A 24,046-nucleotide genomic window follows, 5' to 3' on the forward strand; every position below is an offset into this window, starting at 1 on the left:
TGGGAATTTGCCTCTACCTATCCTCCGGCCATAAAGGCTGAGCATGGAAGAACTGATGCTTTCCAACTGTGGTGCTGGAAAAGACTCTTGAGAGTCCCCTGGACTGCAAGGAGATCCAACCAGTCCATCCTAAAGGAGATCAACCCTGAATATGCATTGGAAGGACTGATGCTGAAGCTCCAGTACTTTGCGACCCCATGGGCTGCAGCCTGCCTGGTTTCCCTGTCCTTCACTATCTCCTGGAGTTTGCTCAAACTCAAGTCCATTGAGTCAGTCAAGTCCATTGAAGCCATCCAACCATCTCATCCTCTGTTGCCCACTTCTCTTCCTACACTCAATCCTTCCCAGCATCAGGGTCTTTTCCAGTGAGTCAGCTCTTTGCATCAGGTGGCCAAAGCCTCAGAGCTTCAGTTTCAGCAATAGCCCTTCCAATGGGCACTCAAGGCAGACTCCCTGCCGGATCGACTAGTTTGAGCTCCTTGCTGTCCAAGACTCTTGCTCTCAAAAGTCTTCTCTGGTGCCACAGCTCAAGCACATTGGTTCTTTGGCATTCAGCCTTCTTTATGGACCAATTCCCATTTCGGTGCATGACAGTGAAAGTCGCTCAGTCGTGTCCCAGGGACTACGTAGCCCATGGAATTCTCCATGTCAGAATACTGGAGTGGATAGCTGTTCCCTTCTCCAGGGAATCTTTCTGACCCAGGAATTGAACCGGGGTCTCCTACATCGCAGGCACATTTTTTACCAGCTGAGCTACCAGGGAAGCCCAGATTGGTACACGACCACGGGACAACCATCGTTTTGATTACATGGACCTTTGCTGGCAAAGGGATGCCTCTGCTTTTCAATACAGCCTAGATCTGCCATGGCTTTTCTTCCAGGGAGCGAGTGGCTCTTAATTTCATGGCTGCAGTCACCATCCACAGCGGTTTTGGAGCCAAGAGAAGAAAATATGTCACTGCTTCTACTCTCCCCTTCTATTTGCCATGAAGTCGTGAGACTGGATGCCGTGATCCTGGTTTTTTCAATGTTGAGCTTTAAGCCAGCTTTTTCACTCTCTTTCACTTTCATCAAGAGGCTCTTTAGTTCCTCCTCACTTCCGGCCATTTGAATGGTGTCATCTGCATATCTGAGACTGTTAGTATTTCTCCCAGCAGTTTTGATTCCAGCTTGTGATTCATCCAGCCCAGCATGTCACAGGATGTACTCTGCATATAAGTTAAATAAGCAGGGTGACAACATACAGCCTTGATGTACTCCTTTCACAATTTGGAACCAGTCTATTGTTCCATGTCTGGTTCTAACTGTTGCTTTTTGACCTGCACACAGGTTTTTCAGAAGGCAGGTAAGGTAGTCTGGTATTCCTATCTAAGAATTTTTCCACAGTTTTTTGTGATCCACACAGTCAAAGCTTTAGCAAAGTCAATGAAGCAGAAGTAGATGTTTTTCTGGAATTCCCTTTTTCTATGATCCAACAGATGTTGGCAATTTAATCTCTGGTTCCTCTGCCTTTTCTAAATAAAGCTTGTTCATCTGGAAGTTCTTGATTCATGTACTGGTGAAGCCTAGCTTGAAGGATTTTGAGCATTACCTTCCTGCTGCTGCTGCTAAGTCACTTCAGTCATGTCCAACTCTGTGCAACCCCATAGACGGCAGTCCACCAGGCTCTCCTGTCCCTGGGATTCTCCAGGCAAGAACACTGGAGTGGGTTGCCATTTCCTTCTCCAATGCATGAAAGTTTGAAAAGTGAAAGTGAAATCGCTCAGTCGTATCCGACTCTTAGCGACCCCATGGACTGCAGCCTACCAGGCTCCTCCGTCCATAGGATTTTCCAGGCAAAATACTGGAGTGGGGTGCCATTGCCTTCTCCGATTACCTTCCTAGTGTGTGAAATAAGCACAATTGTAGGGTAGTTTGAACATTCTTTGGCATTGCCTTTCTTTGGGATTGGAATGAAAACTGACCTTTTCCAGTCCTTTGGTTGCTACTGTTTTCCAAATTTGCTGACATTTACTACCATTTGCTTTAAGACCCAGAATATATTAACAGTATGTATTGTGAGTGCCCCATGTCCACATGAAAGGAATGTACTTGCTATTGTTGGGATAAGTGTTCAATAAATGTTCACTTAATTAATTAAGCAAGGAGGCTGATGGTGCTGTTTAGATTCGCTACATCTCTGTAGACTTTCTGTCTACCTACCCTACTGATCACTGAAAGAGTGAAGTCATCAGCTATAACTAGGGATCCATTTCTCCTTTCACATCTGTAAGTTTCTGCTCCACTTTTGAAATTCCATTCTTAGGAGAATACACATTTGGGGTTGCTCTATCTTCTTGACGAGTGGTATTCCTCACCCCAGAAACATTCTGTGGTCTGAAGTCTACTTCGTCTAACATTAATGCAGCCTTTCGGTTTTGAGTTTTCATGATATAGTCTATCATATTCTTTTCTTTTTAATCTACCTAAGTCTTTATGGCTATAGTAGTTTTATGAAGCCAGCATGTAGCTGGATATTGGTATTTCTATCTAAACTGATCACCATTGAATTGATGCATTCAACATTATTACTGATGTATCTAGGGTTAGGCTCCAATTTTCTGGGGAATGTTGAAATTTTTAGCAAGTTATCAAGCTGACTGGGTTCAGACCATGAGTTCTGTCTTACTCCCTGGCCCATCCCACTGCTGTGTGGGGCTGGGCGCCCGCATCTCTGATTTTTGGGTGATGCCTCAAGTGCTTGGCTCTGCTGGCACCAATGCCCCTCGGTCCGAGACCTGGGCTGAGGCTGCATCTCAGCCGGGTTCTCACGGCCGTGCCTGGCCTGTGCCATGCTGCTGTCTGTCCGCCCTGAGACTCTCAAGAGCCACCCCCACTCTCTCCCACACCAAGAGCCCGGGGTCGGGCTGCCCTGAGACAGAGCACTGAGACGGAAGGGGAAGCGACCATCCCTGGGCTGCTCTTCCTGTTTGCAGCTCCCATCCGCGATCTGCCCACTTTTATTTTCAGATTCCTGGGTACCTGCTTTGCATTCTACCCAAAGTTTCTGTTGTAACCAGCAGGACAGAGAGGCTACGGTAGCATCACTCTGCCACGGCAGAACAGGAATTCTATTTCATTCTTGTTAAAAATAAAATCTCAGTGTCTCTCTTCTTTGAAAGCCAGAATGAAGAAGCTTAATAAACTGCCACAGAGAGCAGCACGCCCGTGTGGTGAGGCTCACTGTTGCTGCTGTTGGACAGCCCTGCTTTACTTGTATGCAATGCCCTGAAAAAGAACTCACACAGATAAAACCTAGTGGATGTCCAGTCTCCTGACCTGACTGTCCATGAGTGAACATGGAAACTGCCCCTTCCTCCAAACAGCCCTGCCTGTTGGGAACACTGGGCTCTGACTCAAGGGGTCCTCGGTGTGTTTTGGGCTTAGTTATATCGCTTCTGCCTTGAAGTCCTTTCTGCCTGCTTCAGATCCTTTATACTGAGAAGGCTGTCCCTGTATGAATCCAGAGGAGCAAAAGCTCAAAGAGATACATGCACCCCAATGTTCACAGCATTACTATTCACAAGAGTCAGGCCATAGAAGCAACCTAAGTGTCCATCAGCAAACGGATGGATAAGGAAGGTGTGGCGTATATATACACAGTGGACTACATGTACACAATGGAGTACAGGTACACAATGTGGAGTATGTGTACACAATGGAGTATACATACACAATGCGATACTGTGGCTATTTAGTTGCTGGGTGATGTCCAATTCTTTGAAACCCTATGGAGTGTAGTCTGCCGGGTTCCTCTGTCCATGGGATTTCCCAGGCAAGAATACCAGAGTGAGTTGCCATTTCCTTGACAAGAGGACTTTCCCAGACCAGGGAGTGAAGCTGTGTCTCCTGCTTGGCAGGCTGATTCCTCACCACTGAGCCACCTGGGAAGCATTTACGGAATGCCACTCAACCATAAAAAGGAGGGAAGTAATGCCGCTTGCAGCAATATGGATGGACCTAGGGATTACTAAGTAAAGTAAGCCAAAGACAGAGATCACGGGATTAATCAGGTGAATGAATTCCGCGAATATGTGGAATTTGTATTTGAATTATACGAGTGAACTTGTTTACAAAACAGAAATAGACTCACAGAAAACAGACATAGAAAACAAACTTACAATCACAGAAAGGGAAACGGAGGGAGGGATAAAGCAGGAGTTTGGGATTAACACGGACACACCCCTGTCTATAAAGCAGACAAACCAATGCCCGGCTCTGTGGCGCAGGGAGCAGTCCTTAAACGGCCCAATAACCTGTGAGGGAGGCCCTAGAAAAAGCGGCGCGTCTGAGTGTAGCCCAGCCACTCTGTCGCACAGCTAGAGCTAGCGTAGCATTGTGAACCAACTAACTACAATCCAACGTTTGAAACCCCTAACAGCCAAAAAGTTTTCAGCTCCAAACAATAAAAGAGAGAGGAGGCGGATCCATACAAGACCCACGACCACACCACAAGAAGCAGGAGCCCCAAGCAACACAGAGCAGCCACCTGCCAGGCGCCCAACACAGGGCCTGGGGGCCAGCTCCAGAGGCCCTGGGAGGCAGAGGCAGAGGCCAAGCCAGGTCACGGCTCGGCCCTCGATGCGCACGCACCCCCGGCTGCTCTGTGGGGCGGGGGCGAACTCCTCGTGGGCTGACAGGGGTGAGGGTCGCTCTCAGACACGACCCCACTCCGCTTCCAGGCCAGCTCTACAAGACCTGTGCCGGCGGTATGTCTCACGCTCACCAGGGAGCCACGCGGCCAGGAGACCCTGGGAGAAACAGGGGTGGACACCCCCACAACCCCACCCCAGAAGCCCTGACAGACAGCAACTCTCATCAGTTCCAGAATCGGGGAGAAAAGCGTGTGTGTGTCTGTATCTGTGAGTATGTCTGTGTGTTTAAGGGCAGGGTGGGAAGAGAAAATGACAACTCAACAGCTGACAATAAAAACAGCTCAAACGCACTTGTTTACTTAGGAAAATAATGCCCTCAACCTCACCAAGAAACTCTGAAAGCGCAGGTGCGACAGCTGCAGGGGTGTGCACAGGCCTGGCACACACCTACACGCCTACAAATGCTCTCTGTGGCCCTGGCCACCACAGCAAACAATCACAAAAACTTGTCAGCCAACAACGAGTAGATCAAAGGGCAGCGAGTGGACAACGGAACTGCAACAACACGCCTCCATGGAGGGATTCATGCCGGTGACCCCCACACAGCAGGGCACTGCAGAACCGCGCAGGGTGTGACACCACGGACGAGCCGGCCACAGCAATCACGCCACACTTTGCAGAATATCAGAGGAAAGGCAGAAAAGCAGCTGCCTCCTCGGAAAGGGTGGAGGGCAGCGGGGTGGCACCAGGAGCCCACGGCCAGCCTGAGTGACAGGGCCATTGCTGCCTCACCCGGCTCACAGCTGACACGTCTGCTTCCTGCCTGCTTTCCTGTATATCTGAAATATTTCATAACAAATCTGTAAAAATTACAACAATGGGGCAGGTAGGATTGCAGGAAAGTGTTCAAAAGGGACAAAACTCCAGACACACGGTAAACGCGCAGCACACGCCCCCACAGCTCACGTGCACCGGCTGCGCGGCCAGGTCAGGCGTGGACTTCCCTCTCACATAGCTGGACTGCTGGTAACACGACAGGCCCAGCCCCGAGAGACGGAAACAAATGAGCAGAGACAAGACACTCAGAGGAGCCAGAGGTGACACAGGGAGCAAAGGAAATCTCGTCTTACTTCATCCATAAAAAATATTGAGAGGAAAAAAAGCTCTCGAAATAAAAAATATGACTGGAGAAAAGGGAGCCCTCCCACACTGCTGGTGGGAATGTAAATGTGCAGCCACTATGGAAAACCGTATGGAGGTTCCTTAAAAAACTAAGAATAAAGCTACCATGTGACCCAGCAATCCCACTCTTGGCCAAAGATCCGGAGATAACTCTGGTTAGCAAAGATACACACACCCCAGTGCTCACAGCGGCACTGTGCACAACAGCCGAGACACGGGAAGCCTGACTGTCCATCAGCAGATGAACGGCTACAGGAGACGCGGTGTGTGACGTGTCCGCACACACACAAACAGAATGTCACTCAGTCACAAGAAAACACAAAACACTGCCATTAGCAGCCACGCAGCTGAACCAGAGACGATCATACTAGGTTCAGTGAGTCAGGGGGAGAGACAAGCACCGCACGGCATGCCCTACACGTGAAACCAAACAATGCCACAGGCGGGCTCAGTCACAAACAGAAACAGACTCCGACACAGAGAACAGCTTACAGTTACCAAAGGGAAAAGGCGGAGGGCTAGGGCTAGGGGTTAACATATACATACTACAATATTTAAAATACCACAGAATGATTGCTTGTTTCCAAAGCAAACCATTCAACATCACAGTAATCCAAGTCTATACCCCAACCACTGATGCCAAAGAAGCTGCAATTGACCAGTTCTATGAAGGCCTACAAGACCTTCTAGAACTAACACCAAAAAAAAAAAAAAGATTTCCTTCTCGTCATAGAGGACTGGAATGCAAAAGTAGGAAGTCAAGATATACCTGGAATAACAGGCAAGTTTGGCCTTGGAGTACAAAATGAAGCAGGGCAAAGGTTAATAAGTTTGATCAGGAGAACACACTGGTCATAACAAATCCCTTCCCAACAACCTAAGAGATGACTCTACACAGGGATATCACCAGATAGTCAAGACTGAAATCAGACTGATTACATTCTCTGCAGCTGAAGATGGAGAAGCTGTATACAGTCAGTCAGCAAAAACAAGACTGGGAGATGACTGTGGCTCAGATCATGAGCTCCTTATTACAAAATCCAGGCTTAAACTGAAAAGAGTAGGGAAAATCATTAGCATTCAGGTATGATCTAAATCAAATCCCTATGACTATACAGCGGAGGTGACGAATAGATTCAAGGAGTTGGATCTGGTAGACTGAGTGCCTGAAGGACTATGGGGAGGTTCGTGAGATTGTCCATCCTAAAGGAGATCAGTCCTGGGTGTTCACTGGAAGGACTGATGTTAAAGCCGAAACTCCACTACTTTGGCCACCTGATGCAAAGAGCTGACTCATTTAAAAAGACCCTGATGCTGGGAAAAATTGAGGGCAGGAGGAGAAGGGGACGACAGAGGGTGAGATGGTTGGATGGCATCACCAACTCAATGGACATGAGTTTGAGCAAGCTCCGGGAGTTGGTGCTAAGACAGGGAGGCCTGGCGTGCTGCAGTCCATGGGGTTGCAAAGAGTCGGACACGACTGAGCGACCGAACTGAACTGAACAGGAGGCAGTGACCAAAACCATTCCAAATAAAAAGAAATGCGAGAAGGCAAAGTGGCTGTCTGAGGAGAGTATACAAACAGCTAAGAAAAGAAAAGAATCGAAAGGCAAGGGAGAAAGGGAAAGATGTACCCAACTGGAGGCAGAGTTCCAAAGACTAGTAAGGAGAGATAAGAAAGCCTTCCTCAGTGATCAATGCAAAGAAATAGAGGAAAACAATAGAATGGGAAACACTAGAGATCTCTTCATGAAAATTAGAGATACCAGGAGAACATTTCACGCAAAGATGGGCACAATAAACGAGAGAGACAGTAGGGACCCAAAAGAAGCAGGAAAGATTAGGAAAAGGTGGCACAAATACACAGAAGAACTATAAAAAAAAAAGAGCCTCAATGACCCAGGTGAACAGTGGCGTGGTCTCACCTAGAGCTGGACACCATGGAGTGTGAGGTCAAGTGGGCCTGAGGCAGCACCTCTATGAACAAAGCTGCTGGAGGTGATGGAGCTCCAGCTGAGCTACTTCAAGTTCTAAAGGATGGTGCTGTGAAAGTGCTGCACTCAATACGCCAGCAAGTTTGGAAAATGCAACAGCGGCCATAGGACTGGAAAAGGTCAGTTTTCATTTCAATCCCAGAGAAGGGCAATGCTGAAGAATGCTCAAACCACCTTGCAGTTGCGCTCATTTCACATGCTAACAAAGTTATGCTCAAAATTCTTCAAGCCAGGCTTCAGCAGTATATGAACTGAGAACTTCTAGACGTTCAAGCTGGGTTTCGAAGGCAGAGGAACCAGAGATTAAATTGCCAACATTCACGGGATAATGGAGAAAGCAAGAAAGTTCCAGAAAAACATCTGCTTCTTCTTCATTGACTATGCTAAGGCCTTTGACTATGTGGATCACAACAAACTGTGGAAAATTCTTAGAGAGACGGTAATACCAGACCACCGTACCTGCCTCCTGAGAAACCTGTATGCAGGTCAAAAAGCAACAGTTAGAACCAAATATGGAACAATGGACTGGTTCCTAATTAGGACAGAAGTATCTCAAGGCTATACACTGTCACCCTGCTTATTTAACTTATATGTAGAGTACATCATTCAAAATGCTAGACTGCAAGAACCAAAAGCTGGATTCAGGATTTCTGGGAGAATTATCAATAACCTCAGATATGCAGATGATAGCACTCTTAACGACAGAAAGTAAAGAGATACTAAAGAGCCTCTTGATGAGAGTGAAAGAGGAGAGTGAAAAAGCTGGCTTAAAACCCAACACTCAAAAACCTAAGATCATGGCATTTGGTTCCATCACTTCGTGGTAAACAGATGGGCGAAAAAGTGGAAGCAGTGGCAGATTTTATTTTCTTGGGCTCCAAAATCACTGTGGACAGTGACTACAGCCATGAAATTAAAAGACGCTTGCTCCTTGAAAGAAAAGCAGAGAGACATCACTTTGCCAACGAAAGCCCGTATAGTCAAAGCTATGGTTCTCCAGCAGTCACGTATGAGTGTGACAGTTGAACCGTAAAGATGGCTGAGCACCAAAAAATTGATGCTTTTGAATTGTGGTGCTGGAGAAGACTCTTGAGAGTCCCTTGGACTCTAGGGAGATCAAACCAGTCAATCCTAAAGAAAATCAACCCTGAATATTCACTGGAAGGACTGATGCTGAAGCTGAAGCTCCAATACTTTGGCCACGTGATGCAAAGAGCCAACTCACTGGAAAAGACCCTGATGCTGGGAATGACTGAGGGCAAGAGGAGAAGGGGGAGGCAGAGGATGAAATGGTTGGATGGCATCACCGACTCAATGGACATGAATTTGAGCAAATTTCGGGAGATAGCAGAGGGTAGAGGATCCTGGCGTGCTGCAGCTCATGGGATCACAAAGAATTGGACATGACTTAGCAACTGAACAACAACATATTTAAAATAGGTAACCAACAAGGACCTACTCTATAGCACAGAGAAGTACATTCAATACCCTGTAATAAACCATTATGGAAAAGAATCTGAAAAAAAATGTATATATATGTATTGCTGAATCAGTTTGCTGTATATGTGAAATTAAAACAACACTATAAGTCAACTAGACTTCTATAATAAAAAATGATGACAGAAATTAAAATCTCAATGGAAGATCTGGAAAGTAAAGTTAACAAAATCTCCTTAAAAGTACAATAGAAAGATAAAGGGAGTGCAGAATAAAGACAATTCTAGGTCTGTAAGGTTTCAAAACCCACCCTCCCTGCACGCTTCTCAGGAAGCAACAGAGGGTCTGCTCCACCTGAACAGGCAGCTCAGGAGAGGAGGTGGGAGCCCTGCCCAGGAAGGAAGGAGCCCTGCCCGGGGCGGGGGCTGGGCCGAGTGCCCTAGAAGTTCACAGGGGACAGAGCCTGCGGACCCGGAGGTCGCTCCCCGACTCACGGACTCCTGGACAAGGGCAGCAGCGCATGCCACGCACAGAAAACTAAGCGACCGACAGTGAGGCAACTGTCAACTCCAGGGGAACGAAAAAGAACTTCACCTCCAGGCTCCACAGGCTCAGCTGCCAACCACGCCCACAGGTGCGATGAGAGGAGCAAGACGGTGAGGCAGGCAGGACATTTCCTGCAGCGGTAAGTCAGAACAAAATCGAGACAGAAGAATCATAAAACAGCAAGAGCCGCAGCTGTGCCCAGGGGACTGAAAGAGCTGGAGGCGGCCTTTCTTGGGAGAGGGTGGAGCGGACAGCTGCACTTCACAAAACATCAGCAACATTCTTAGAATTTGTTCAGGTTATTTTGATAAGAACAAATAAAAAGAATTTTAAATCACAAATACACATTTGGTGAGGCGAAAATGATGTCCTTCCAAATGAGCATTTAACTCAGTACAGACTTGTTTTTTCCAAACACCCCTCTCCCCGCTCTCTGCCCTGGGGGCACTGTGCGGACAGGACAGCAGCCCGCGGGGGCCCAGCGCCTGGGAGACAGCAGGTGCCAAGCCCTGCTCTCAGCACACAGCCTGCGGAGCTGCCACAGAGGGTGCTCAGCCCAGAAGTCACAATGGGATCGGGATCAAGACCAAGAGGTAAGACGTGAGCCTCCAGCGCCCCTCTCCCATTCTTATCTAGGAGCCCCCTCACATGACAGCCAGCCTGTCTAGACCTCCCAGGCCCACAGCACACCTCACAGACTCAGACACTCAAGCCCGAACCCCACAGAACCACCATCCTATGGCCCAACGGGCACACCCGGGTGCCCTCTCCCAGCACAAGGTTCCAGGCAGGGGCTACCCCCAGGCAGGAAGCAGGCAGGTTTTCTCAGAGTGGGTGGGGTCCCTCTCAGCCCTGGCCAAGCATGTGCTAAAGGCAGGTCAGGTCCTGGGAGCAGATGGAGACCCGGGTCCCACGCATGTCTCCCCTCCCCCCGGCCCCAGACAGCTCAACGCATGTGTACTGGTCTGACGGGCAGGCTGAGCACAGCGGACACCCCTGGAGCCTCCATTTGGAGCCTGTCACCCTCACCATGCACAGCTTAGGGCTGGGCCAGCATCACACAAGCCCCGAGACTCCCAGGCCCGCACAGAAGCAGCCCTGCCACGGTTCTGCTGAACTGCCCCAGAGACCCCTCTGTGCAGTGTCTGGGGAAACTGAAGTACAGGTTGCCTCAGTACACAGCTAAAAAGAAGAGCAAAAGATGTAACTTCCAAGGATAAGATTAAAATCAAACACACCTTTCCAGTGGCACAGGTGCACGCATCTATTAAAGCAGCCGCATACGCTGCAGCTTTGCTTCCTGTAAGTAGGCTTTGACCAGAAGAAAAGGTTAAACATGCAACTCCAGTTAGCTGGGAGGAAATGGGGCACACTGAGCTGAGCCTTTGCAGCCAGTGACAGAGATAAACTAATTTTTCTATTCTATTTTTGAACATGTTTGAAATATTCCATGATACAAAGTTTAAAAATCATAAGCTAACATGAGATGCTATTTCTTTAACCTATTGGAGTAGTGTACGGAAAGAGCAAATCCGCCAGGATGGCGGTGGTCCGGCCTCCCAGCCCAGGGCCTCTCGCTCTCATGCCACGCTCTGTGACGTGGTCATGTAGCAGCTGAGACCGCCGACAGCACCGCGCGTGTGTCATGATGCACCCACTTGGCCACCGGCCGCTTCTGGCCTGTAAACATGTATAAGCTCCACCTGGAAAGCCCCCGCGGCTGCAATAATGCTCCATTATGTCTCATCTCACACGCTAGGAACGCTCAAAACTCTCCAAGCCAGGCTTCAGCAATACGTGAACTGTGAACTTCCAGACGTTCAAGCTGGATGTAGAAAAGGCAGAGGAACCAGAGATGAATATCCGCTGGATCATCGAAAATGCAAGAGAGTTCCAGAAAAACACCTATTTCTGCTTCATTGACTATGCCAAAGCCTTTGACTGTGTGGATCACAATAAACTGGAAAATTCTGAAAGAGATGGGCATACCCGACCACCTGACCTGCCTCTTGAGAAATCTGTATGCAGGTCAGGAAGCAACAGTTAGAACTGGACATGGAACAACAGACGGGTTTCAAATAGGAAAAGGATACGTCAAGGCTGTATATTGTCACCCTGCTTATTTAACTTATATGCAGAGTAATCATGAGAAACACTGGGCTGGAGGAAGCACAAGCTGGAATCAAGATTGCCGGGGGAAATATCCATAACCTCAGATGTGCAGATGACACCACCATTATGGCAGAAAGTGAAGAGGAACTAAAAAGCCTCTTGATGAAAGTGAAAGAGGAGAGTGACAAAGTTGGCTTAAAGCTCAACATTCCCAAAACGAAGATCATGGCATCTGGTCCCATCACTTCACAGCAAATAGATGGGGAAACAGTGGAAACAGCGGCTGACTTTATTTTTCTGGGCTCCAAAATCACTGCAGATGGTGACTGCAGCCATGAAATTAAAAGACGCTTACTCCTTGGAAGAAAAGTTATGATCAACCTAGACAGCATATTAAAAAGCAGAAAACATTACTTTGTCAACAAAGGTCCATCAGTCAAGGCTGTGGTATTTCCAGTGGTCATGTATGGATGTGAGAGTTGGACTATAAAGAAAGCTGAGTGCTGAAGAATTGATGCTTTTGAACTGTGGTGTCAGAGAAGACTCTTGAGAGTCCCTTGGACTGCGAGGAGATCCAACCAGTCCATTCTAAAGGAGATCAGTCCTGGGTGTTCATTGTAAGGACTGATGTTGAAGGTGAAACTCCAGTATTTTGGCCACCTCATGTGAAGAGCTGACTCATTGGAAAAGACCCTGATGCTGGGAAAGATTGAGAGCAGGAGAAGGGGTTGACAGAGGATGAGATGGTTAGATGGCATCACCGACTCAATGGACATGAGTTTGGGTAAACTCCAGGAGGTGGTGATGGGCAGGGAGGCCTGGCGTGCTGCAGTCCATGGGGTTGCAAAGAGTTGGACACGACTGAGCGACTGAACTAAACTGAGCGTGGCCCTGCCCACCAGAGTAAGACCCAATTTTACCCACAACCAATCCCTCCCACCAGGAAGCTTTCACAAGCCTCTTCACCTCATCCATCAGAGATAAGACAGAATGAAAGCCACAATCACAGAAGAGGTGGTGACGATGAGCAATATGAGACCACGGGCCCCTGCGTGTCGGCAAGGCCCGGCGTGCCGCAGACAGTGAAACATGAGCAGCCTGCGGCCCGGCGGGGGCGTCGTCAGGGGCCCCCCGTGTGGCTGAGTTCACAGCGCAGCAACCATACACTCAGGCCGAGGTGCTGGACTTGGGGAAGCAGCTTTAGCAGAAGCGAGGGGGACCCTTGGCAGCATGGCTTTTGCGACTCTGGGACACAGGGGTGGATGGTATCATTTGTTCCGGGGATGAAATAGAACAGTTGGCATCTATAACCCCTCACCCCTCATTGAGACAAAGGGTGTAGAACTTTTGAGACTCAGGTCCCTGCTTGTTAGCAAGGCCACCTGTGCAACTGAGAGTGGACAGCAGTCTAAGTGCCCACAGCAAGAGACATGGGCAGCTCAGAAGATTATATGGCACCCGAGGGTGTTCCTTCAGATGCCCTTTTCTGCTTTGAACAGGGCTCAAATCATCGTGCCCACCCAAAGAGCGCAAGCAGGGACTGGAGGCCCCATGCAGAGCTTGCAATCCACTGGCCACCAGCTAGTGTACAGAGAGCACTGGTCCTGGCCGACACTGGTGCCGAGCGCAGCCTTACTCACGGCAAGCTGGAGTAGTCTCTTGGTCCCGGTGCATACACCGATGGCTTGGTGGCCAAATGATGTATATTTAGGGCAGCAGACTGTAAAGGCTGTGTCCTGCACTGTAGATTCAATACAATGTGCTGTAAAGGCTGTGTCCTCAGATTTACAAAAGTGTAATCATGAGGGTGGACTGTGAGCGCCACAGAAACCTCCTTCTTGAAGGGGATGGCCTGGCGCCTGTGGGGGTTTTACAAGTAATGTGAGTCCCAGGTTGTATCCTGGGTGACAAGCGCTGTTTCCTGTTGCAGCCCCTACTACTGTTGCAAGATATAAACCCAAGAGTCAGTGTTATTCACCACAGGAATGTTGCAGAAGACGACTGTGCATAGACTACGAGGTGAGAGACCCTGAAGAGGTGGGATGTAAAGAAAGATCCGATTCGCCAAGATGGCGGGGCTCAGGCTCTCTCATGCCCAGGGCCTCTTACTCCCGCCCCACGGCTGTGCTATGGCTGAGATCGCTTACAGCACTGCGCAGGCACGTCATGAGGCACCCACCTGGCCACAGGCCACTTCTGTCCTGTAAGCATACATAAGCTCCACCTGAAAAGCCCTTGAGGCAGCATTAAGGCCACATCATGTCCGTGTTACGGTGCGTTACGGCTGGGCCCCCCGGGTCAACCATGAGAAGAAGGAGTACAGTACGTGCTGCTACACCTTCTATGCCAGTCAAGAGAGAATACACAAGTCTGCAGTTCCTCCTCACATCTTTCAGCTTCCCCGCTTGCACCTTGCCCACCCCGGGTCCAGCAAACCGTGGGACACAGCGAGACAACCAGCAAGCACCAGCTGTGAGACGCTCACTGGGGGGGAGGCGCCCTCACGGGCCTGGCGCTCCGGTGTCTGTGGCTGGAGGCAGCGCCCTTGGATCCAGTGAGTCTCCTAAGGATCCGCCCCACAGACTGGCCTTCAAACTCGGGAAACAGTGTCCACACAAGGCCGTTCACGGCTCTGATGAAGAGCACAAGAGCTGAAGAAATCACTGACGGACACATGTTAGCACAGAAGATCCAGAAAGGGCCTCTCCTGGGAAGGGGCCTTAGGGCCTGAAGACAGGAGATGTCGCCTTCATGCCTGTGACACCTGGAGCCCGAACACATGCTGCTCAGGCCAAAAACTGACCACGTAAGAGACACCAAAGCCCACAAGCCCACACCGAGCCCCCTCAGACCCTTAGTCAGAGCCGCTACCAGGCCGCTCCAGGCACGGCCCCGCCCACTAGGGGGACCCTCCCGTCACTGGAGAGCTGGCCCGGGCGCCCAGGGACCTGCCGTCTAGCGAGTGCGGGCAGACCCGGGGAGAAGAGACACTCACGGTGATGACGTCCAGGATGCTGAGGAGGCTGTGGACGCTGTCTCCAGCCAGAACCTCTTTGACCGTCACCTCAGTGCCATCCTGCGCCTGGGAAGCAGAGGAGAGCCACCCATGGCGGGGCCAGGCCGGCCAGGCAAGCCGCCACCCACCACTGGTTGTGCGGGGCAGAGGCTGCACCCTGTCGAAGTGCGGAACGAGAGCAGGAAGACGAGGGTGACTAAGAGGAGCAGGGAGGCCCAGCCTGGCCTTCAGCCTTGTGTCTTGTCAGCACCAGGACGATCTGCCTGAGAGAGCTGGTGGGCCTAACTAAAAGGCTGTGGGAACCAAACGCAGTTATTCTCAGTATAAATGACAGCATTTTGACATATTTTTTTCCCACTGGATTAAAAGAGAAAGGAAACCAGGCAATGCTGGTGATTCAGGGTAGCAACTTCATCTCAGGGTGACCCAGAAAAATACCTTTGAAGTTGTTCAAACCTGGCACAGGTCACAGTCCAGGAGCCCTTCCATCTGGGCCAAAGGCTCTGGCCCTCTTGGGAAGGCCTGCCAGGCAGATGACATGGAGGCCCCCCCGCCACCAGAGGAGACTGGATGAAAGCATGTCCTTTCTGATTATCCCCCCAGGTCACTCACAGACAAAGCTACACATGAGACCTGTACCCCGACAACACTGTGATCTAAAAGCTGGAAGGACATGCAGGAGCCGTCCTGGGTCAGGTCCACCCAGGGCCCAACAGGTGGGAAGTTCACGTGCCCAGGGATGGGGACAACCCCATGCAGTCCAGGGTTCACTGTCTATGGTGGGAAGCCTGGGTCACCTACCACCAGGCAAATAAACCAAGTACCCAGGAGTCTTGGTCTAAAGATCCCCCCTCACCCGGCAACTGTGATTTAAGCACATAATTCAACAGAGGCAGGCAGCAAGGAGTTAGCTTCCAGCTGAATTAATACCTTAATTATTTTCTTACAGTTAAAATTATTTATAGCCTGAAACCTGAAAATAAGACAAGCATGCAGCTGATCTTCCAGATCAGTGCCCACCCACTGAGGGGTCCTTAGGCAGTGGGAGTGATGTGAGCCACCATGCAGCCCCTGCGTCCCGGAGGCTGACATGCCGTGTCAAGGGCAGCTGTGGTCCAATGTGTCTTTTCCTCCGAACAACTCAAGCTTGAGATTTTGCACTCTGAAGGCCCTCAGCTTGGCCCTCCGCATTTCTCTCCGAGGTGCTCTGGCCCACAAAGCCAGCCTCACCACCCAGTGGGGAAGGCGTGAAGGAATTTGTAGAAGACAGCTGTGCAGACTGGAGCTGGAGAGGCCTTCAGTCTGCCCAGAGGCACTCCTGAGAATAACCCGGATGCTCCATTGGATTTTGCACCAGAAAAAAACTAGAAAGGACAGAAGCAACCGTAGAAAACTACCCGGAAGGGCAAAGAGCAACAGCTCCGCTTCCAGCCTGAAGACAGAAGGGGGGCTGCGCAGCCCCACTGTGGACAGGCGCAGAGGCTCACAAGCGCCGCCACGGGGAGCACGTGAAGCAGCAGCTGCTCACACAACACAGACTCGAAAGCCAGCTGCAGAGTGCCATGTTCACGGCTGCACTACTCCACCTTCACGCTTCAAAACTCCGCCAGCATCCTGCAGATCACTCGGGAATGCTCAGCAGAAAGGCAGGGGGACAGCTTCGTGACAAGCCTCTCACTCCTAGTTGGAGTGTCTGGGGACCTGTATGAATGGACCAATGGTTCCACTCAACAGCAACCACTACAGGCCCTGCCACCTCAGAATATGGAAGAAGTTTCTGATGGACTCAGGACTGGCAAAATCCCAAAAGGTGGGCCAAGGAGTGGACACTTCTCATGTGAGCCAGCTGAAGGCCTTAGCTCTTTGAACCACCCAAAGGACCCGGTTTTGCTGTGCAAGCTGGCCTTTAACTTTATTCAACTGTATATATTTTCCTGGAGAAATAACATATGACTCTCCTATCTACATAAAACACGTTTTGCACTAACTTTTCAATGGAAAACTTGAGAAATGTTCAAGAGAGCAGACCACTGAGTGCCCACACAGCAGCGCCCCCGCCCCGCCAAGGGCGCTCACCGAGTCCTGGACGCGGACCTCCAGCCGCCCGTCCTGCACCACATAGATGCTGTTGTCCAGCTCCCCCGGCCGGAAGATGTACTCGCCTTCCAGAAGCTGCACAAAGACCATGTGTTTGCAAAGTTCCAGGAATAGCGGCTTCTCAAAGTGACCCAGGACCCTGCAGAAAACAGAACACGTAGGACACCTTCAGGAAGCGGGGGAGGGACAGAGGCCACTGTCCCTGCTGGCCAGACCACAGGGAGAGCTCCCAAGGGCCACAGAGCCTGCGGCACTAGCGCCTGGTCGCCAGCAGGGCAGGAGCCTGCGGTCTAGGGATCGCCATCAGCTGCTGTCCCAGGAGCTCAGAGAACTCTCAGGCAGGTCTGTAACCAAGCGCAGTGAGTGAAGGGCTGCAAAGAGGAGCTGGGGCTTCCAGGGAGAGACGGGGAGACAGACTGTCAATCTTCCATCCGGCCACTCACTTCCCACACTCGCTCTGCATCGTCCTGAAGGAAGAGACTCCGAGAGGCAGATGCACACGCGAAAGAACCGGCGAGCAGGCTCTGCTCACCACCAGGGGGGCAGTGACCGCCGGAGGACAGGCACTTGGCCGAGCGACGGAAGGGGTCATCACATGCGAGGCCGCTCCGGCTGCTCCTCGTGTGAACACCCGCTTTATGCTCTCTAGACAGAGCGTCCTGTTTGTGGCTGACCAAAGACACGCTGTGCAGCCGCTTTAATTACTGAAGGGCACACTGCTGACGCTGAAGCTGGGACTTCAACACTTCGGCCCCCTGATGCGAGGAACTGACTCCCTGGAAAAGACCCTGATGCTGGGAAAGATTGAGGGCAAGAGAAGGGGACGACAGAGGATGAGATGGTTGGATGGCATCACTGACTCAATGGACCTGAGTTTGAGCAAGCTCCAGGAGTTGGTGACGGACAGGCGTGCTGTAGTCCAAGGGGACGCGACTGAGCGACTGATCTGAACTGAACACTTGGCAGAAGTAAGGAACGCCCAGGCTAAAAGTCAGGGCTCAGTGCCTCCCACCCTGGGCCGTCAATCCTGGTGCTCCTTTCACGACGAGACTCCCTTCCCAGGTGCCGACGCCACACTGACTCGCCGTGCGCGTGCGGACCTGGTTTTGATTTCTTTCTGATACCCTGAAGGAATGCATCCCTACTAGGTTAACATTCTTCATTCAGACAAGATATAAAACTGTGCTGAAAACCATGCTTCTCTGGAGAAGCTCCTCAGAGTTGTCTGAGAGGCTGTCTTCCAGGTCACAGTCCTCAGTTTGGCTCAAATAAAACTCTTCACTGTTCCTGTTACAGGCTGTTTACTGACTCTTTTTTGTCGACACAACCATTGGTGGCCGCAGGGAAAGGACACCTCGGAGGCCAGGCAAGCACACAGAAAGCCTCCAGGCCCACCTCTCTCTTACCGGACGTTTTTCAGCATGTACAGAACTTCTGACGGCAGGTGAGAATTCTTCACATCAAACTCTGTGAGGTCAGCCTCCAGCAGGGAGGGCGGGGGCTCCTTTGGCTGCAAGGTAGGATATTCCTTCTTGAACCGCAGGATCCTACAAAGCAAAGAGGCACACACCTGGAGCAGAGGCCCAGAGGGGTTCAAAAGCAGACAGCAAGGAACTTCCCTGGTGGTCCAATGGTTAGGAATCTACCTTGCAATGCAGGGGACGCGGGTTTGACCCCAGGCTGGGGAACTAAGATCCCACATGGCACAGAGCAACAAAGCCTGAGTGCCACGACCAAGACCTGACGCAGCCAGATTAAGCTATTACGTATTTTTAAAATTAAAAAATAAAGCAGAGAGCATTTAGGCTGTGAGCCCCATAGCAGGGAAGCCACAGACAGCCCACTGGGGAGGGCAGCTGGGACCTGACTGGTCTGAAGGGCATTCCCAGTACCTCTTGGCCAAAGACAGCACCTTGGTCCTCTTCCTCACCCGCTGCCGGGGGGCAGCTGTGTTCCCCACAAGTGTGTGGGGAAGCGTGGTCACCTGCAGAATGAAAGGGGGCGGCTAAGTCTGGACTCTGAGACCTGTGGGATCCAGTTCCCAGACTCAGGGTCGGTTCCAGCCCTCCGGATGTGGCCCCTGCAGGCCTGACACCAGCATTCCGGCCTGGCCCCATCTGCTCGCCTGCCCAGGACACAGGGAACCTCCTTGGCGCTGCTGACAGGGAGGACACAGGGCCACACCCCCAGACAGCCGGTGCCCCGAGAGCTCCGACATCCTCGGCCCCGCGTCCCTCTCCTGGAAGGCCGGCGCCCTCCTCAACACCCGTCACGCTGGTACACGCAGCCCCAGCGCCTGCACACCCTCCTGGCCTGGACAGCTCTTTGTCCCCCTCACAGTCCAGGCCCACCAGACCGCCACAAACAGCGCTGCCAAGGAGTACAAAGCTCCCAAGCCGTGTCTGCCCCGAGGTGCTGGCTGCGGTTGTCGGTGTTGTCACCGTGACTCCTCCTTGCCCCCAAGGGGTTCCGGCCCCACCAGACCACGTTCCTGTCTTCCTTAGACCAAATCCAGCTTGCCACCACAGAGTCCTCAGTGGGGTCATCCGTGGACAGCCCCAGGTCCAGCGACACACGAGTGCCTTGAGGCCTGCTTGCAGGTCATTCTGTGTGGCCCCACATGAGACTGCAGCAGCCTGCACACCACGTCCCAGGGCCGTCCCCGGCAGACACGGCAGCCTGAACCAACCTCCCTCTCACAGCACTTGACCCTGAAGAGAAGGAGCCACCCAGGGACACCCATGACTCCTCGTCTGACAGTTCAAGAAGTTCTACAAAGAACACACACTAACTGTGTATCTAGAGAAAAGTAACAAGCAAAATATTTTTACATGTCAGCAAATGTTTCAAGCATGCTTTTGTGGCACAGTAAGCCTCTGGGAGCCTGCTGAGCCATTTGTCCTCAGTGGGTGGGAGGGGATGGGGCCCACCAGCAAAGGCTGCTCATCCCCAAGACGGCTGTGGCACTGGCAAGTGAGGCCTGGGAGTTTCCGCCTTGCAGGGCCCGGCCCCAAGTCATGGGAGGCCCACCAATCTACACCGGAGCCAGGACCTTCCGTTCGACCCACTCGGGGATGCTCCTGGGAGAGGCTTCTGCCCTCCTTCCTGGCTCATTTCCTCTCTGGGTGCTGTGCCCGCCCCAGACCTTCCCAAAGCCCCGGGGCCCTGCGTGGCCCTAGGCACAGTCGGAAGCCGACCCCTCTAAGGGAGGAGGGGGCTCGCAGCGTGAGTTACCTTCCTCATGATCTTCCTGCCGTAGAACATCACCTTGTCTCTCTTCCGGAACCTGTACTGAGGACTGGGCTGCACCTGTCCTGCAAGGGGTGCCAAGGGGCTGCCTGAGCACAGGTGGACCAGCACCGGTGCACACTGAGCTCATCCTGCCCACCCTGTGCCACACAGCATCTTGTTCCTGGGCTGTGACACACTCAGGCAGAGGAAGCGGGACTTATCTCTTCTTGCAAATGAGAGCCGAGAGAGGTCAGGACAGTTAAATTCCATGGGTCTGATGAGCTGTTGACAGGCCGGCAGTTTTCAACAAAAGCCTCTATGCCTTGAGAGCTATTTGTGGGAACTTAAAACATGGGGAAAGTCACCTGAACCTACCACCCTCTCAAGCCCTCTTCTCCCTCCCCCACTGGAGCCACGGCCTCATGCAAGATACTCACGGAATTGGCTAACCCTTCTGTACACAAAAAAGATGGTGGTGCCGATGAAGGCCAGGGCCAGGAAGACTCCAATCACAATCCCCAGCAGCTGGGCGAGGTCATAGAGAGCGCACCCATCAGCAAGGCACCAAGACCCCCCAAACCCAAACACAGGCTGGACACAAAGGGCCCCGGGCGGCCAAGGGTGAAGGGGGCCACAGATGCTGGGGCCCGCCCATCACCCGGGAGCAGTGAGGTGGTTACCATGGTGGACTGGGAATGCTGCTCCATCAGCTCCAGACCCCAGGACCATAGGGCGGCCGGATAGAAGCCCACCTGCGGGAGAAGCCTACAGTCAGGAAGGGCCAGGACGGGCACAGCCCCGGCTTCTCAGGGAGCAAGAACAGAGCTGTGGGTCAGGGAAAACGCTGGCAGCCCTGGAGACCTCCCCAGTGAAGTGGACCTTCGGGAGGCAGGGGGCCCGGGTCCCGCTCTGCTCTGGAGAAGGGCTACACGCCCACAGGACGGCTGGGCAGGACCAGCAGCTGCGCTGCACTGACCGCAAACGCTCTGGGCATCTGAGCCCTGCATTCTCAGCCTCCCTGTTCCTCGGGATGCAAGTCCAGAGGAGCAAACCTGGCTGGCGGGGGCGTGCAAAGGCCTCCTCTCCAGTGCCTGTGCATCACAAGCAGGACCTCATGCTGCTGGCCCAAGGGCGGACGCACGCCCACACAGCAGCAGTGCTGAGAAACCCTAACGAGCTGGATCTTGAGAACATTAAATCCAGCACAGAACAGCAAAGGGCTCCCAGGGAGGGAGTTAACAAGGAGATTCAGAAGCCAGACCCCAGGAGAAAGACAGGGATGCAAGAGAGAACAGTGAGTGTGGAACGGTGAGTGGGCAGACGGCCTGGATCTCCTATACAGGGATGCTGGCAGGTTCCCTGCAAAGACAAGAGACCAGTCAAACAAGCAACTACGCTCCACTCCTCCCGGTACTCACATCCTTCCAAGCAGTCAGGAACAGGATGGATTGAGGGAGGGGGGCGGTGTGTGTGTGAATTCTGTCAAGCTTTTACACAAGTGCCAAGGACTAAAGCAGCTTGCCTGATCCTTCAGAGCCAGGATCACAGACAGTGCTGATGCCAGAAAACCCGAGATCAATGCACTCAGAAAAGCGTTTCAAAAGCAGAATGTTACATCAAGACAGAACAAGGAAGTGATCCAAAGACTCAACCCCCTGAACTTGGCTCAGAAAGCAGAGGAAGCAGTGGGAGCTTCTGCCTCAGAGTGAGGTGCCCAGGCCCTCCTGGCCCAGGCTGTGTGCTTGGCTAGAGACCACCTCCACTGGGTGGCAGACAAGCACCCTCCTTGTAAGTGTGTCCGCTGAGCTCAGCCACCCCCGGAGGCGGGGGGAGGGGAGGAGCCAGGGGGACAGTTCAGAGAGTGACCCAGACCTATTCATACAGCCTCTAGTGGCTGACGTCCCCGACTTGTCAGCTTTTCACTGCTGTTTTAATGCATCTAATTTTCTGGTTTAGGAATAAAAGTCTTTGTGATGTGGCTACAGATGTTCCCCGGGAAAAAGGCCCTACCTCAAAGCAAGCAGGCTTCCTAAAAGGAAGCAGGAACTGACAAGCGTGACCTTGAGGAACAGAGGGAGGGGTTCAGTCCTGACAGGGGAAGAGAGGCCCGCATGCCACTCCCGCAGGCAGCCGACTTCAAGGAGCTGCTGCAGGGCAGCTTTCTCCTTGTCCAGAAGCGGCCACACTGGGAATTTTCAGGCTGATTCTTCACTGGACTCCTCAGGTTCTGTACCTCTGGGCCAGTGTCCTCCTCTTGCTCCATGGCTAAAAAGTGAAACAAAAGAAGACAGACTGGTTCCAAGGAGGGCACAGGTTGTCCCACCTCAGGCTCACGTGCAATGCGGTGCCTCCCAGCCCTTCCCTGAATTCCTGTCCATGTTAAGTTACATGTCTATTGACAGGAAAACTCTGATGAAGCACTGTGCTCTCCATGGAGAAAACAAAGGGAGCAAGCAAAGGGAGCCACCTGCCTCCCTGTAAACAGCCCTGGTGTGGCTGCCCAAGGAACCGGGAACTGCAGCCAAGCCCTGGGCTCCTCTCCCAGTCAGTCAAAGACAAGTGTGGGCATCTGGGCAAAGGCCTAGTGCAGCCGGAAGTTCCAGGACCATGGCGAGGAGGCTGAGGCTGGGTAGGGGTAGGGGTGTGTGGCCACCGCAGGCTGTGCGCCAGACCCTCCCTAGTGGGCTGGGCACAGGGTTTTCCACCCAGTGTGGTGGACCCTGGAGGTGGGTGTGCTGGTCCCGGCTGCGGTGAACGTGAGGAGCAGCCCTGCACACCTGACCTCTCTGCCAGGAGGAGGAGCCATGTCTAGGGCCTTCACCCTGTGGCTCCCAGCTCTCTTAGAAGGGCCACAGCAAGGGAGGGTTTATCTCTTCCAAAATCCCACCCAGACAAGTCAGGGAGCGGAAGGCAGGTGCAGAGTCTCCTGCATTTGCTCACTGGTCTGTGCCCTGTGGGAAACTTTTTTTTCAGACGTCTTTTCAAGGACCAGCAGCTCCTAGACCCCAGCTCTACCGCCCAGCCCTGCCCAGTCCCATCTCCCGGTGCCCACCAGGCTCAAGGGGGACAAAAGCTCAAGCCCCCGGCACCTGCCACACGACGGAAGCGCCTTCAGCTGCTCCGCTTGCTCCACAGCGTGGGGCCAGAGGGAAGGCGGTCAAGTCCAGGAGAACTGGGGAGCCGGGGGCAGCGGGGCTGAAGGCATGGAGCTGAGGGAGGGCGTGGTTAAGGGAGGGCGTAGGGTTGGAGGGTAGGGGGTACGGGGCCGTCCGGTTGAAGGCTCTCAGGTTGAGGGGGCGTCTGGTGGAGGGGGCACTCGGTTTAGGGGTGTCGGGTTGAGGAGCACCCGGGTTGGGGGCATCGGGTTTAGGGGCGTCCAGCTGAGGGGCGTCGGGGTTGGGAGGCGTCGAGGTAAGCGGGGGTGGAGATGACGGACGTCGGGCCGGGGGCGCCGGCGGCCCTGGGGGGCAGTGTCGTCGCGGCGCGGGCTGGGGGAGACGATGGCTACCTCTCCTCACAGACTCAGACCCCTAAGCGGGCGACTCCGCGGCGCTAGGCGGCGACTCCGCGGCGCTAGGCGGCGACTCCGCGGCGCTAGGCGGCGACTCCGCGGCGCTAGGCGGCGACTCCCCGGCACCGCGCGCTCCCGTCCCGCCTCCCCGAAGCCCCGCCCCCAACGTCCGCGCTCCCGATATCCTCCTCCCGTCCTCCGGCGCCGCCTCGAAGCCCCGCCCCCGACGGCCGCGCTCCCGGCGCCCCACCCCCGGACGAGGGATCTCCCCGCGCATTGGCCGGGC

At 52.8% G+C, this 24,046-nt stretch overlaps 1 protein-coding gene across 6 annotated transcripts in view; it reads right to left on the reverse strand.

The window, feature by feature from the left end:
- Positions 1-23,438, reverse strand: part of PNPLA7 (patatin like phospholipase domain containing 7) — an 81,585-nt gene extending 58,147 nt beyond the window's left edge. For all 6 annotated transcript variants that reach the window (XM_052649422.1, XM_052649421.1, XM_052649420.1 and 3 more), the window contains exons 1-9: positions 23,302-23,438; positions 22,483-22,514; positions 20,930-21,001; positions 20,687-20,774; positions 20,253-20,332; positions 18,911-19,002; positions 18,425-18,565; positions 16,998-17,157; positions 14,901-14,987 (exon numbers count right to left, since the gene is read on the reverse strand). In XM_052649422.1, coding sequence (XP_052505382.1) covers positions 14,901-14,987; positions 16,998-17,157; positions 18,425-18,565; positions 18,911-19,002; positions 20,253-20,332; positions 20,687-20,774; positions 20,930-21,001; positions 22,483-22,512 — 750 coding nt within the window. In that variant the 5' untranslated portion in view covers positions 22,513-22,514; positions 23,302-23,438. The remainder of the gene's footprint in view (positions 1-14,900; positions 14,988-16,997; positions 17,158-18,424; positions 18,566-18,910; positions 19,003-20,252; positions 20,333-20,686; positions 20,775-20,929; positions 21,002-22,482; positions 22,515-23,301) is intronic.
- Positions 23,439-24,046: the final 608 nt, after the last annotated feature.

This window comes from Budorcas taxicolor, chromosome 11 (assembly GCF_023091745.1).
Source record: "Budorcas taxicolor isolate Tak-1 chromosome 11, Takin1.1, whole genome shotgun sequence".
NCBI lineage: Eukaryota > Metazoa > Chordata > Mammalia > Artiodactyla > Bovidae > Budorcas > Budorcas taxicolor.